Genomic DNA, 16,103 nt, shown 5'->3' with positions numbered 1-16,103 from the left:
GAAGTGCTCTTATTCTCCATGGACTTTACAGTGTCCCAGATATTTTGGGAGTTTGTGCTACAGGATGCAAATTTCTGTTTGAAAAACTGCCTGTGTATTGGTTCCTAACTTCCCTGAAAAACGTCCCTGAAAAGTTGCATATCACGGGGTCTATTCGATGCTAATGCAGTACGCCACAGGATGTTTTTGTGCTGGTCAAGGGCAGTCAGGTCTGGAGAGGGCTATATCTGTTCTTGGTTAAAAAAAAATTTAATGGGGCATGCTTATTTAAGATGGTGAGGAAAGCACGTTTAAAGAATATCCAGGCATCCTCTACTGACGGAATGAGGTCAATATCCTTCCAGGATACCCGGGCCAGGTCGATTAGAAAGGCCTGCTCGCTGAAGTGTTTTAGGGAGCGTTTGACAGTGATGAGGGGTGGTCGTTTGACCGCAGACCCATTACCGACGCAGGCAATAAGGCAGTGATCGCTGAGATCCTGGTTGAAGACAGCAGAGGTGTATATAGAGGGCAGGTTGGTCAGAAGGATATATATGAGGGTGACCGTGTTTACGGATTTGGAGTTGGACCTGGTAGGTTCCTTGATACATTTGTGTGAGATTGACGGCATCTAGCTTAGATTGTAGGACGGCCGGGGTGTTAAGCATGTCCTAGTTTAGGTCACCTAACAGTACGAGCTCTGAAGATAGATGGGGGGCAATCAATTCACGTATGGGGTCCAGGGCACAGCTGGGGGCAGAATGTGGTCTATAACAAGCGGCAACGGTGAGAGACTTGTTTTTGGAAAGGTGGATTTTTAAAAGTAGAAGCTCAAATTGTTTGGGCACAGACCTGGAAAGTAATACAGAACTCTGCAGTAGATTGCAACTCTCCCCCTTTGGCAGTTCTATCTTGTCGGAAAATGTTATAGTTAGGGATGGACATTTTTGGTGGCCTTCCTAAGCCAGGATTCAGACACGGCTAGGACATCCGGGTTGGCAGAGTGTGCTTAAGTAGTGAATAAAACAAACTCAGGGAGGAGGCGTCTAATGTTAACATACATGAAACCAAGGCTTTTACAGTTACAGAAGTTAACAAATGACAGTGCCTGGGGAATGGGAGTGGAGCTAGGCACTGCAGGGCCTGGATGAACCTCTACATCACCAGAGGAACAGAGGAGGAATAGGATAAGGGTACGGCTAAAGGCTATTAGAACTGGTTGTCTAGTGCGTTAGGAACAGAGATTAAAAGGAGCAGGTTTCTGGGCACGGAAGAATAGATTCAAGGCGTAATGTACAGACAATGGTATGGTGGGATGTGAATACAGTGGAGGTAAGCCTAGACATTGAATGACAATGAGAGAGGTTTTGTCTCTAGAGACATCAATTAAACCAGGTGAGGACACCGCATGTGTGGAAGGTGAAACAAAGGGCTTAAAATTAAATTAATCAACTTTTTTAAAATTTTTATTACAATTGACATGCATATCAATTCATATCTGATCTCCTTTCTATCTCTTACAAAATGTCTAATCTCATTTCCCCTCATACAATTGTGTGTTTACATCATTAAAGCAGCACCAACCCCTCCAAGCTGTTCTATAATTGACTCAAAGTGTGTTAGTTGTGATTGCGTAAGAAGACAACATGTGCAATGAATGCTCTAGAAAACGCTCAATTGGGATTAGGACTTTTCTTAATAACATGGAGGGAGGATTTGGGCGCCTCAGCCATGATATATATATATATAATATATACAGTATATATATAAATAAATAAAAGAGAGAGAGTTGTGTTTAGGCCAGAAATAGAGTAGGGATTACTTACTGTAAAACCATGGTATAAAATAATTTAGTTTCCACAAAACATACCTCCTGCTACTGTTACATGTCCAATGAGAAATTTGGGATCAGGATTTTATGTCATAGTACTGTGATATTGTGTCAAATAAAATGTGTTACAATATTGTAAGACGGTCATTGAATTACCTCAAATATGGTCTCAGTGGACTTACGTAACACAACGCATATGCACAGTGGTGATTGAAGTTTTTAAGTCTTGATTTGAATTTCTCTTAATCTGCTGTATTACTTAACAATGTAAGATAGTGTTGTGAGAGGATGACCTGGCATTTTATCTGATTGGTTTTACTGCAAGATGCTTGAATTGCAAAACAGTGCTTGCTTTGCTCATCCAGTGCAATGATGAACAGCTCAGTGACATTTTAGTGGGGTCCATCTGTTTCATGTTTGTTAAGTGAGCATCACCTCGTGGAGGACATTAAAAGAGAGGGAGAGAGAGTAAAGAGAGAGAGTGGAGAGAGAGAGAGATTGGGTAGGAAGAGAGAGAGAGGGAGACCAGACTTCTGCCTAGTCCAAAATCAAACCCTCTTCTCCTAGACACTTTGTTGGTCTGAATGGATCAGATGGATGCAAGCCATATCATGAAATCATGAATATTACAGCAGCTCCACCTAGAAATACATTCTCAGATCTAGGTTTACAGGACAGACAAGCGACAGAAGGAGGCTGGTTCTGGACTGGGCCAAAACACTGAACAAAGGTCCCATGTTACATGTGGTGAAATAAAATATCCCAGAAATGTTCCATACACAAAACAGTTTATTTATCTCAAATCTGTACATCCCTGTCACTGAGTATTTATCATTTGCCAAGATAATCCATCCACCTGACAGGTGTGGCATATCAAGAAACGTATTAAACAGCATGATCATTACACAGGTGCACCTTGCAAAGGCCACTCTAAAATGTACAGTTTTGTCACACAACACAATGTTACAGATGACTCAAGTTTTAAGGGAGCGTGCAATTGGCATGCTGACTGCAAGAATGTCCACCAAAACTGTTGCCTGAGAATTGAATGTTAATTTCTCTAGCATAAGCCACCTCCAATAGCGTTTAGAGAATTTGGCAATACGTCCAACCGGCCTCACAACCGCAGACCACGTGTAACCATGCCAGCCCAGGACCTCCACATCTGGATTCTTCACCTGCGGGATCGTCTGAGACCAGCCACCCGGACAGCTGAGGAAAGAAATACTGAGGAGTATTTATTTCTGTAATAAAGCCCATTAGTGGGGAAAAGCTCATTCTGATTGGCTGGGTCTGGCTCCCCAGTGGGTGAGTGGGTGCCCAGTCATGTGAAATCCATAGATTAGGGCCTAATTTATTTATTTCCATTGAGTGATTTCCTTATATGAACTGTAACTCATTGAAAAAAAATAATAATTGAAATTATTGCATGTTGAGTTCATATTACTGCTCAGTATACATGTCAGAGAGGCATGTTTGTTCTACATAGCATATTACTATCTGAACATTCCAAAACATTGCATCCTGCTGAACATGCCCCAGTGTAAGTCTATATGCCTACTGAAGGGATTCACTAATTTGAAGGGGTGTCCACATACACTATATATACAAAAGTATGTGGACACCCCTTCAAATTAGTGAATGTGGCTATTTCAGCCTCACCGTTGCTGACAGGTGTATAAAATCAAGCACACAGCCATGCAATCGCCATAGACAAACATTGTCAGTAGAATGGCTTTACCGAAGAGCTCAGTGACTTTCAACGTGGCACCGTCATAGGATGTCAGTTTCTGTCCTGCTAGAGCTGCCCCGGTGAACTGTAAGTGATGTTACTGTGAAGTGGAAAAGTCTAGGAGCAACAACGGCTCAGCCGCGAAGTGGTAGGCCACACAAGCTCACCGAACTGAACTGCCGAGTCAGCACAATAACTGTTAGTCGGGAGCTTCATGAAATGCTGTTCATGGCCGAGCAGCATGCCAAGTGTCGGCTGGAGTGGGGTAAAGCTCACCACCATCGGACTCTGGAGCAGTGGAAACGCAATCTTTGAAGTGATGAATTATACTTCACCATCTGGACAAATCTGGGTTTGGCGGATGCCACAAGAATGCTACCTATTCCAATGCATAGGGCCCACTAGTGTTGTGAGGAGGAATAATGGTCTTGGGCACTTTTTCATGGTTTGGGCTTGGCCCCTTAGTTTCAGTGAAGGGAAATCTTAACGCTAAAGCATACAATGACATTCTAGATCATTCTGTACTTCCAACTTTGTGGCAACAGTTTGGAGAAGGCCCTTTCCTGTTTCAGCATGACAATGCCCCCGTGCACACAGCAAGGTCCATACAGAAATGGTTTGTCGAGATCGTTGTGGAAGAACTAGATTGGCCTGCACAGAGCCCTGACTTCAACCCCATCGGACACCTTTGAGGTGAATTGAAACGAGACTGCGACCCAGGCCTAATCACCCAACATCAGTGCCCGACCTCACTAATGCTCTTGTGGCTGAATGGAAACAAGCCCACGCAGCAATATTCCAACATCTAGTGGAAAACCTTCCCAAAAGAGTGGAGGCTGTTATAGCAGCAAAGGGGGATCAACTCCATATTAATGCTCATGATTTTGGAATGAGATGTTTGACGAGCAGGTCTCCACATACTTTTGGTCATGTTGTGTACTTTTGGCCATGAAGTGTATCAACAGTCTCATCACTGAGTCACAGACCTAGTCTCACAACAGACTGACAACAGACAGACAGACACATTGTTCTAAGTATCAGCATGTACAATAGAACAAATTACTTTCAGCTGCTGGAGAGTATAGAGAAGACCATTCATTGTATGGTGACAATTGCATGTTGACTAGTCTACATTAGTTTTTGCGACTGTAATACAGGACAAACGCCTTATACATTGTTTTGGAGCTCATTTCTGTAGATGATGGATGTTTAGATTTCTGCCTTGCTCATCTGAGTGGACACATGCAAAGGTTTTGTATTTCAAAAACACTTGCCAACTGTTTGGTTATTTCATTAAAAATGGTTTTGTTGCAGTTTATATATAAATAATGTTTATATATGTGCAAATGTAAATTAATTCAATGTATGTATGTATGCAATATTTAATTATCACCTGTATTACATGAGAGAACTGTCCCAATAATATATGACATCAACTGTGCACATGCAATACTGTTGGTAGGCCTACATCGTTAAAATACTGTCAGCCAACAGAGGATGCTGATGGGCATTATGAAAGCAGACGAACACATAGTGAGAGGTACAACAACAGCAAGGGCAGGCTTGTTGATAACTTTGAAACTCCATAAGCGGCCCCTTTAAGAAAGGACGTCTGCTGACATGACGAAATGTCCTGGTCTTGTGTGTGAGAGCTATGAAATCAACAAGCGAGAGAGACTGGTTTCAAACGGTACTGAATGAGATAGTCTATGCTATTCTCTCTTAGGGGGGGGGGGAGTTGGCATTTCTACAAAACTAATCAAGGCTGCAGCGGGATGTAAATCGTTGCTCTGGTTTACAAAAGAGCGGATTGTGATGGCGGGGCTGAGGCTCAATAAACAGCTTGTGTCTTGGCGGTTGTGAGCAGGTGTACGCTACTGGATACATTCAAAGGCAATTCTCAGTGTTAATGAAACTCTGCTACGATTTACGGGCTGGGTAAGAAAAACTTGATATTTTTAAATATAAATAATGTCCATGCAATGTAGCCTAGCTCAAGTATTTACGTGTTGTGTCTGTTGGCTTTTAGTTGGGTAATTCATTATTATTTAATGGAGCGCAAGGTCTACTGTGCGTAGTCTCATTTACGAAGATTACAATTTAATTGGGAAATAGGAATTGGGAAGTACAAATAAACAGTATTACAAATGAACGTTGCATCGCCATAGCGTCAACAAACAAAAAAATGACTGGTGGGAAGCTGAGACTAACCTAACGGACTTGTAACATTATGTCACAGCGGGCCAACACCTACTGTTGCTTACGCGCTTTGTTACAGTCGCGAAGCAGCACAACACTGGTCCTTCATACTCCGTCGATCACGGTGTTTTTAGGCTCATATCTTACCAGTACCTTTTATCCTTTAGAGCAGAAGTCTCAGTTCCATTAGTTCCATTCCACAAGTCATTGGATCAAGGCGTCTTCTGTACGGGGAAGGTTTGTTAAGAAACCCCCAGACGCTCGGTCTGAACATTACATGCATCGCATGCCGTACGGTTTTGGAAGCATAAGGATCTTTCATATCAGAAATAAATAATTTGTGAACAACGTTAAATTGATACTTTTTTTATAGGGTTGGGGGGGGTCAGTGTCCCCACATGGACATATATCCATGTTTGTGTGTGCTTATAGAAGACACCTGTTCTAATGTGCTATCTGGTGGCATGCTCCCAAACACCTGTATGTAACAGAAGGCCGCTAAGAAACATGTTGTCACTGAAAAAAATACGGTTAGCTGCAACTGTGGAAAAAGTTGTTAAAACGGTACACAACACAGCCTTGTTCACAGTGAAGGCCTTAATTCCACTATCCGTTTTGGAATACTGACTGTCCAAACAGCAAGAGACAAGTGACCTAATTTGGATTTGTGTGTTCAGACCGCTGACAATAACTACGCTAGTTGTCATAATAAGTGTGTGCTCAGCCTTCCTTCAGAAGTGATGTAGTAAGCTATGGTGACAAACAATGCCTCCTGCCATGGATGTTTCCCAGTAAGAATATAATTTTTTTTAAAGCCTCAAAGGACGAGATGATCCAACTTTCAAAACGAAGTCCATTTTGGATGGGCAACTTAGTTACCAACCTAGCTAGCTGTTTAACCTTCTAGCACATTCACTCGTTTGTTTGGAAACCAACAAGAAATGCCAAATAACAGTCTAAAAACCAGACGGGTAAATGAATCCGATTTGACTGTTCAAACAAAAGTCCCATGGCCAGGAATCAGATTTGTATTTGACTTCAAACCGTTTGAAATATGGCTTGAAATATCTACCACCATGTGCTTTTTGGCTGTTTAGATTGCAGGAAAAATAACCGATTCTTATGGGATATGCAGAGAAACAGGATTTGAGTCGCTTCAAACTGCCAATGCTTAAGTGTGTATTTTGCATTTGTGAAAGGATTTTAATGTGACATGAAAGTAAACGGATTTAGGTTTCTAGAACCATATCGCAATTGAGAACCGATTCATGCTTAGTTTTTGGCTGCCAGAGCTTGTCTACCTTTGAACATAACATATATATGGTACTTTGACTCTTTTAAGGAGTAATGGTAAGCTCCTTAAGAGTGCATCTTGGTTTAGCAGTGCCTGTCCCTCACCGATGATGTGTTCATTGAATAGAGTTATTAGCAGAGTTGATATGGCGACTGGAATAATGGGGTCAGCTGTGGCTAGTTAGACTCGGTAGCCTACTGTAATTTATATTTGGGTCATAATTTGATCACCCATCATAGACTGAATAGCCTCAATCACAGCACATTATCAAACATTGTATTGTGATGATGAGTCTTCCTTTCAACCTAACGATTTACAGTGTGCCTACCTAGGCAATATGGCCCTCCGCCTTGATTCCGACTGTAATAAAGTGAATTCCTTATTCGTCTCGTAGTTTAGGCCTATAGTGTGTTGTCATCCTGATTTAGCCTAGCTTCTATTTGTAAAATATGTGAGCTTGGACCAAGTGTAGTGAGACTCCTAGACCAAGTAGAATCTCAGCAACTTGGATGAGAGAGAAATAAGCATGACTAGCTTTCTGGTGTCCTCCGAGAACTATACCAATGTCATTTTATAAATTCTAATCGTTGAAATTTAGTTATTTTTTGTCCCTATTCCACTAAATTTGTAATAAAAATGACCCAACACTCAACTCCTTCACTAAAACGTTTCAACAGATAGCCTAACTTTGACATTCATTCAGAAATCACTCTCCTGAATGAACAATCACATGTAGACTACATGTTCAGTGGGTCTGCAGCCAGGAATGACATTGACAGGGGGTTGTGTGTATTTCATGTGAAACTAAACAGTCACTAAGGTGACTGCCTAGTAAATGTAACACCTACAAGTGGGTATGAGATGTGTAAAGCACTTGCCAATGAGGGTTTCCGGGTGGGCGTTTCTGGTTGGTATTATTCTCAGAAATGTCTGTCAATTTGTTTTACTATCTCTCACCCTAAACCTAACCATGTTTGATTTAATGTCTCTGTTGAATTCAACAATGTCCTATTTTCTATGCAAGTGTGGGGTCTTCCATCACTGCTAACAATGCCAGTGACTATCCAGTTCCTAGAATGCTGTTCTCTTCTCAGAAAGTGCTCAATCAAACACACACTAGGCATTGAAGAGAGCAGAGCCAAGTCTCTCTGTGGCCCCTTCTCTTTTCCAGCAGACCCACATCAGAGGTTGGAAGCTCATTGACGTGAGACATGACAGCACTCATGGCTGGCATGCAGTAGCAATGGCTCTCCATAGGAGTATATAGACTGATGTGCAGTCACGAGTACTGTGTGTCAATGTGCCTGAAAAGTTATGAGGTGTGTGTCTTGAGTCTGTGTCGTCTAACTGTGTATATGTTTGACTGATTTGAATGATTAAGCAGTACTTCAGACCTCTCTGGGAATATCCCATTTGAAGAAGCACTCACTCTCTTCTCTGAACAACATTACAGCTTTACCCTATAGTACCGCCTTGCTCCCGCAACTGTCCAAATGCTTCACTAAGCTGATGGTGTTGAGTTCTGTGGTCAATATCTGATCTAAGGTAGAGGTTAATCAACTCCCTAAATGGTCATGGTTAGGATTAGGGCAATGGCAATCTGATTCTAGATCTATGGTTAGGGGTAACTTCTACCTTGATCATCATTGGCAGGGGCTTAGTGACACACTGACCATAGAGGTGTATAATAAGGTGAGCAGAGGACTTCCTAGAGATGCACATGAGGACACAACAAGCTTAGATGACATCCACCTTGAGAGCCAGATCAGATTCCCCTGGCCTGAACTATCCTATAGGAAGTCCTGTGCCTCCATGTGTGCCATCCTTTTTGGTCTGCTCTAATGGTGTCATCACTTGTAGGACAGAGCTCTGATGCTCACCATTTTACATTAGAGTGAAGGATCCCTTGGCTGTGTAGATTTGTCATTGGTGCTATTCGCATCATTAGATGCTCTCTCAACATTTAGGTTTGTTTGTGTGGGATTTTAATGAAGTGTGAATGAGCCAAGGCCTTTCAGGTAGGTGTGTGTGTGTATCGCGTTCTTTCTCTGTTCACATGTGGGTGGAAGTGTTTTTGTTGTTTTTTCAGCTGAAGGAAAGGGATAGAGGTATGACGGTCCTGATGGTTTCTCTGCCCACACAGAGACCAGAGTCAGTGTTGTGATCAGAGAAACATTGAGTATAATTCCTCTCCTTTCTTTCTCTCATCTAGTGGGCGCCAGGCTTTCCAGCTCCTCTATCTCACTGTTACTCTGAGATGTGCTGCTTCTGCTCCAAACGAATGAAAACGTGAAGGCTGTAGATAGAAAGATGCAGTAGGCCTATAACAACACAGCTAGAACCTTGAGCGCTGCATGGTGTTATCAAGCCAGATCTGTTTCTAAGGGGAGGGGTGTGTGTGTGTGTGTGAGAGCTATTGTGTCACCCACAAAGTTTCCGCTAGCCCCTTTCCACCCCCTTTCCAGGGCCGGCTCCAGACATAAGCGGTTGCTTAGGTCCCCGACCTGTTTGTTTTCTTCTATTCTTGTTTACAATGAAAGTGACTTGAAAGTGACAATTCCCAACCATAACAAACTGAAAATGCATCCAAAAAGTTTGTAGAGTCACACTTGATGTAATCATTGCGTGCTAGGAATATGGGTCAAAATACTGTCAAGTTTAATGTAATACACTATTAGTTAATTTGTCCAAATACTTATACCTTCAAATGGGGGGGGGGGGGGACTAGATACAGAGTGAGAAAGTTAGACCTAAATGCTAACCTCCCCTGTTATTGGTAATGGTGAGAGATTAACATGTTTTAGGGGTATGCTATTATGATACCTTTTGAATGGGGGGGGGACTAGATGCATAAAGTGCTTTTATTTGTAAATGGTAGAACGGATATGTATGAAAATCCCTCAAGTTAAAGGTGACATTCTGCACTGTTGCCTCATACAGAACATTTGATCTAAAATACTGGAGTAGGCTATAAAACCAAATTAAATGTTTGTTTTTTTTTAGCTTCACTGCCCAAATATATACTCAGAGGGGGTAGATCTAGGTCAAAAGGATTCGCATGAATCAAGTCGTTAAGTCATATTTTTGGAGTGTTTGAAGTGAGAGGATGATCGCATCTTGTCTCCATCTCGCTCCATGCCTCGTTCTGGGGTTGTGATCATTTCCTAAGCAGGAAGGGCTGTGGCCCTGGATGATGGCTGACGACTGAACCACTGATGGGCCTTCGATGGATCTACTGCTAGATCTATATGGCTGTGTTCCAAATGGCACTCAATTCCCTTTTCTAGCTCACTACTTTTGAGCAGGGCACTGTAAAGGGAATAGGGTATTTTTTTAAACGCTTGTATCGGCAACTCTTAACTTGTGCATCTGTGCTCCGTAGTGTTTAGGTACTTATTTACAAGAAACTACTTCTGTGCAAAGAAATGTCTTGCTATCGACCCCACCCTTTCATTTTCAGTGCTTTTCAAAGGGGAACCTCTGACCCTTGTCTGTTTGTCTTTTCAGGATTGCTGTACACCATGCTAAGGTAAAGCCGCTGAAGAGAGGGGTGTTGAACATGCTAAAGCGGCTGGACAAAATCAGGTTCAGAGGTCAGAAGCGAGACGACTTCCTGGATCTAGCAGAGTCCCCCAACGGATCCGACAATGAATGTAGTGATGACATCCTGCTGAGGACGAGGCCTTCACTCAAGTCACAAGACACGGAAGAACTAGGAGACCCTGTAAGAATGCATTCCACTTTGCTGTGTTCTTTGACTCAAATGAGAGACCGTGAGTAGGGCCACAAGTTTTTCCTTGCAATGTTACCCGACCAAGAAAAACTCTGGGCCATAGTTGGTCTGGAAAAACTCTACGTCAGTGTTTCCTAGCGTCCATGTTTTTACCTGTGCGTGCGCAAGCTTAGGGTTCTGTATACAAATTGCCTATTATTTTGGCTGGCATGGCTAGAATAAGCGCTCTGACTTTGAGAGGCCTCAAAGGAGCATAGGGGGTGTGTGTCAGTCACCAGATTCTTGGAACGGCGCTTGACAAAACACACGGCATCAACGGCATCAACAAAACACAAAGCTATGGAATTTCTTGTGCAAGAGTGGTGTCGCATCCCTCCAATAGAGTTCCAGACTCTTGTAGAATCTATGCCAAGGTGGATTGAAGCCGTTCTGGTATCTCGTGGTGCCCCAACGCCCTATTAAGACACTTTATGTTGGTGTTTCCTTTATTTTGGCAGTTTCCTGTATATTGTGTGTCAGTTAGTGATGTGCAGGCTGACTCAACCTGCAGTCCCCACGGTTATATCCACAAGGCAGATGGGTTTAGGGTAGAAGTCAACCGATTAATCGGATTGGTCGATTAATTGGGGCCGATTTTACTTAAGGCCGATTTCAAGTTTTCATAACAATCGGAAATTGGTAAATGTAAACTCTGATTTTGCCGATTTAAAAAAAAAATATATATATATATATAGTTATTAATTATTTTTTTATATTTTTTTACACCTTTTTTTTTAACCATTCAAGTCAGTTCAGAACACATTCTTATTTTCAATGACGGCCTAGGAACGGTGGGTTAACTGCCTTGTTCAGGGGCAGAACAACAGATTTTTACCTTGTCAGCTCGGGGACTCAATCTTGCATCCTTACGGCTAACTAGTCCAACGCTCTAACCACGTGCCTCACGAGGAGCCCACCTGTTACGCGAATGCAGTAAGAAGCCAAGGTAAGTTGCTAGCTAGCATTAAACACTAATCAATCATAATCGCTAGTTATAACTCCACATGGTTGATGATATTACTAGTTTATCTAGTATGTCCTGCGTTGCATATAATCGATGCAGTGAGCATTCGTGAAAAAGGACTGTCGTTGCTCCAACGTGTACATAACCATAAACACCAATGCCTTTTTTAAAGTCAACACGCAGAAGTATATATGTTTAAACCTGCATATTTAGCTAAAAGATATCCGGGTTAGCAGGCAATATTAACCAGATGAAATTGTGTCACTTCTGTTGCGTTCATTGCACGCAGAGTCAGGGTATATGCAACAGTTTGGGCCACCTTTGCCAGAATTTTACGTAATAATGACAACATTGAAGGTTGTGCAATGTAACAGGAATATTTAGACTTATGGATGCCACCCATTAGATAAAATACGGAACGGTTCTGTATTTCACTGAAAGAATAAACGTCTTGTTTTCGAGATGATAGTTTCTGGATTCGACCATATTAATAACCTAAGGCTCGTATTTATGTGTTTTATTATGTTATAATTAAGTATGATTTGATAGAGTAGTATAACTGAGCGATGGTAGGCACCAGCAGGCTCGTAAGCATTCATTCAAACAGCACTTTTGTGCGTTTTGCCAGCAGCTCTGCTGTTTAGGACTTCAATCCTATCAACTCCCGAGATGAGGCTGGTGTAAAGATGTGATGTGAAATGGCTAGCTAGTTAGCGGGGTGCGCGCTAATAAGAGTTTCAAACGTCACTCGCTCTGAGACTTGGAGTAGTTATTCCCCTTGCTCTGCATGGGTAACGCTGCTTTGAGGGTGGCTGTTGTCGTTGTGTTCCTGGTTCGAGCCCAGGGAGGAGTGAGGAGAGGGACGGAAGCTATACTGTTACACTGGCAATACTAAAGAACATCCAATAGTCAAAGGTTATATGAAATACAAATGGTATAGAGAGAAATAGTTCTATAATAACTACAACCTAAAACTTCTTACCTGGGAATATTGAAGACTCGTGTTAAAAGGAACCACCAGCTTTCATATGTTCTCATGTTCTGAGCAAGGAACTTAAACGTTAGCTTTCTTACATAGCACATATTGTACTTTTACCTTCTCCAACACTTTGTTTTTGCATTATTTAAACCAAATTGAACATGTTTCATTATTTATTTGAGGCGAAATTGATTTTATTGCTCAATTATATTAAGTTAAAATAAGTTTTCATTCAGTATTGTTGTAATTGTTATTATTACAAATACATTTTTAAAATCGGCCAATTAATCGGTATCGGCTTTTTTTTGTCCTCCAACCTGTATTGGCGTTGAAAAATCATAACCGGTCGACCTCTAGTTTCGGGTCATGAAATATTGTGTGTGTCAGTTAGTGATGTGCAGGATGACTCAACCTGCAGTTCCCACTGTTATATCCACAAGGCAGAGATGGGGTTTAGGGTCATGAAATATTGTGTGGATGAAGGGCAGGTGGGCGGTCGGGTTGAATAAACTGAATACATAAAAATACAAATGTATCATTCTTATGCCATTTATATCTATAATTGACATTAGGTTTTTCTTTCAAAGTTTAACATTTTTTAAATTAGTGTGTATGCCTGACTTGACGCATGACAAATAGCCTACACACCAATTTCCAAATGGGCAGGAAAAGTTAACTTGGATCCACTGAGGTTAAAAGGACAATGTCTGCGTGTTTAATTCAATAAGAGAGAAGCTACAAAATGGAGAGTTAAACATAAAAGAGAAGGGAGGGCCAGAAAAGTGATGTTTGGTAAAGATTTGATGATGGTAATAGAGAATGATCAGTGCCTATGTTGTTTGAGGAGCTATGCAAATTCGCCAGTCACAAGACCAGGACTTCAAATAGACCTACGGCATGTCAAGGGAACTGTTGCCTACTGTTCAGAAGGATTAAATGTCAACTGAAATCTGGACACTGACTATACAGTGCATTTGGAAAGTATTCAGACCCCCTTGAATTTTTCCACATTTTGTTACTTTACAGCCTTATTCTAGAATGTATTAAATAGTTATTTCCACGTTATCTACACACAGTTCCCCGTGACAAATCAAAAACAGGTTTGTAGAAATGTTTGCCAATAAAAAAAATGTAAACTACTGAAATATTCAGACCCTTTACTCAGTACTTTGTTGAAGCACTTTTGGCAGTGACTTATAGCCTCGTCTTTTTGGGTATGACGCTACAAGTTTGGCACACCTAACCTGTATTTGGAGTTTCCCCCATTATTCCCCCATTATTCTCTCTCTCTCTCAGGTTGACTGGGGAGCTGCACAGCTATTTTCAGGTCTCCAGAGATGTTTGATCAGGTTCAAGTCCGGGCTCTGGCCTGGCCACTCGGACATTTAGAGACTTGTCCCGAAGCCACTCCTGTGTTGTCTTGGCTGTGTGCTTAGGGTCGTTGTTCCGTTGAATCAGTTTGGCTGGGCGGCCAGCTCTAGGAAGAGTCTTGGGGGTTCCAAACTTCTTCCATTTAAGATTAATGGAGGCCACTGTGTTCTTGGGGACCTTCAATGTTGCAGAAATGTTTTAGTACCCTTCCCCAGGTCTGTGCCTCGACACAATCCTGTCTCCGAGCTCTACGGACAATTCGACCTCATGGCTTGGTTTTTGCTCTGGCATGCACTGACATGCACCGTGGACCTTATATAGACAGGTGCATGCCTTTCCAAATCATGTCCAATCAATAGAATTTATCCCAGATGGACTCCAATCAAGTTGTTGAAACATCTCAAGGATGATCAATGGAAAAAGGAGGCACCTGAGCTCAATTTCGAGTCTCATAGCAAAGGGCCTGAATACTTATGTAATTAAGGTATTTCTGTTGATATATTTGCCAAAAGTGTCAACCTGTTTTTGCTTTGTTATTATGGTTGTGTGTGTGTGTGTAGAGATGAGGATTTTATATAATCCATTTTAGAATAGGGCTGTAACGTAACAAAATGAAAAAGTCAAATGAATACTTTCCAAATGCACTGTATGTCTATGACCTGTCTTTAATATCTCCTGTTTTAATGTTACGTGTGTGTGTGTGTGTGTGTGTGTGTGGCAGCTTCCAATGGAGTTGATTACATGTCCCTCAGGGAGACATAATAGACAAACCTACTTCAGAGAGGAAGGGAAAGCGAGTGAAGGAAACACAGGGCGGTTTGATATGCTCTGTTCCTGTTTACTCTGCTCATTCTTCAGAGGGAGGGTTGGCTGGATGGATGGAGGGAGGGACACAGGGTAAACACAGTACTTCTATCGACTTTCATCCACTATGGTTACTCCGTGAATTTATCCTCCCCTGCTTGCTTGTTTGGACTTCTCTTGTCTTAAGGGGATATTTTAAACTGCGCCGGTCATCTTGACTTTTTCGTGCTTCATCACCATCAGCCAGCCAGTGTTTTCCCCCCCCAAATTAAAACAGTAGATTAGTCACTTGATTGTATAATTTCCTCAAAGGAGGCCAGTTTCTTGTGCTCATCTGCTGGTTTCTAATATAAATTGAGTCCTTTGCAGGGTTAGGACTCTAGGCTGAGTGCACACATTTTGTGCGCACGTGTGTACGTCTCCCAGTATTTGTGGATGTCGCAGGCAGCCCTGTGTTTCTATGCCAGGCATGTGGGCAGCTGCTCACTGAGTGGGTGTGCGAGGTCACTGACTGCAGGAGGCCTCAGGAAAACACACAAACATTGCGTACGCTCTTCATATACGGTGCCTTCGGAAAGTATTCAGACCCCTTGACTTTTTCCACATTTTGTTACATTACAGCACCTGTCTAGATAAGGTTCCACAGTTGACAGTGCATGTCAGAGCAAAAACCAACGTGAGGTCGACGGAATTGTCTGTAGAACTCAGAGACCGGATTGTGTCGAGGCACAGATCTGGAAAGGGTACCAAAACATTTCTGCAGCATTGTTAAATGGAAGAAGTTTGGAACCCCCAAGACTCTTCCTAGAGCTGGCCACCCGTCCAAACTAGAGGTCACCGATTTAATCGGAATGGCCATTTTAATTAGGGCCGATTTCAAGTTTTCATAACAATCGGAAATCTGTATTTTTGGACACCGATTTGGCCGATATTTTTACTTAATTTATTTAAAAGAAATATTTAAATAGGTAAGTCAGTTAAGAACACATTCTTATTTTTAATGACGGCCTAGGAACGGTGGGTTAACTGTCTTGTTCAGGGGCAGAACGACAGATTTTCACCTTGTCAGCTCGGGGGATTCAATCTTGCAACCTTACAATTAACTAGTCCAAAGCTCTAACCACCTGATTACATTGCACTCCACGAGGAGAGACTGCCTGTTACGCGAATGCAGTATG

At 42.0% G+C, this 16,103-nt stretch overlaps 1 protein-coding gene across 2 annotated transcripts in view; it reads left to right on the top strand.

The window, feature by feature from the left end:
- The first annotated feature begins 5,194 nt into the window (after positions 1-5,194).
- LOC139393173 (GRAM domain containing 4a) overlaps positions 5,195-16,103 on the top strand; it is a 60,328-nt gene continuing 49,419 nt past the window's right edge. For both annotated transcript variants that reach the window (XM_071141573.1, XM_071141572.1), the window contains exons 1-2: positions 5,195-5,480; positions 10,543-10,759. In XM_071141573.1, coding sequence (XP_070997674.1) covers positions 5,452-5,480; positions 10,543-10,759 — 246 coding nt within the window. In that variant the 5' untranslated portion in view covers positions 5,195-5,451. The remainder of the gene's footprint in view (positions 5,481-10,542; positions 10,760-16,103) is intronic.

This window comes from Oncorhynchus clarkii, chromosome 33 (genome assembly GCF_045791955.1).
Source record: "Oncorhynchus clarkii lewisi isolate Uvic-CL-2024 chromosome 33, UVic_Ocla_1.0, whole genome shotgun sequence".
In the NCBI taxonomy this organism is placed as follows: Eukaryota; Metazoa; Chordata; class Actinopteri; order Salmoniformes; family Salmonidae; genus Oncorhynchus; species Oncorhynchus clarkii.
The sequence above is the reverse complement of the archived record's forward strand: the minus strand, read 5'-3'. Positions and strand labels throughout refer to the sequence as shown.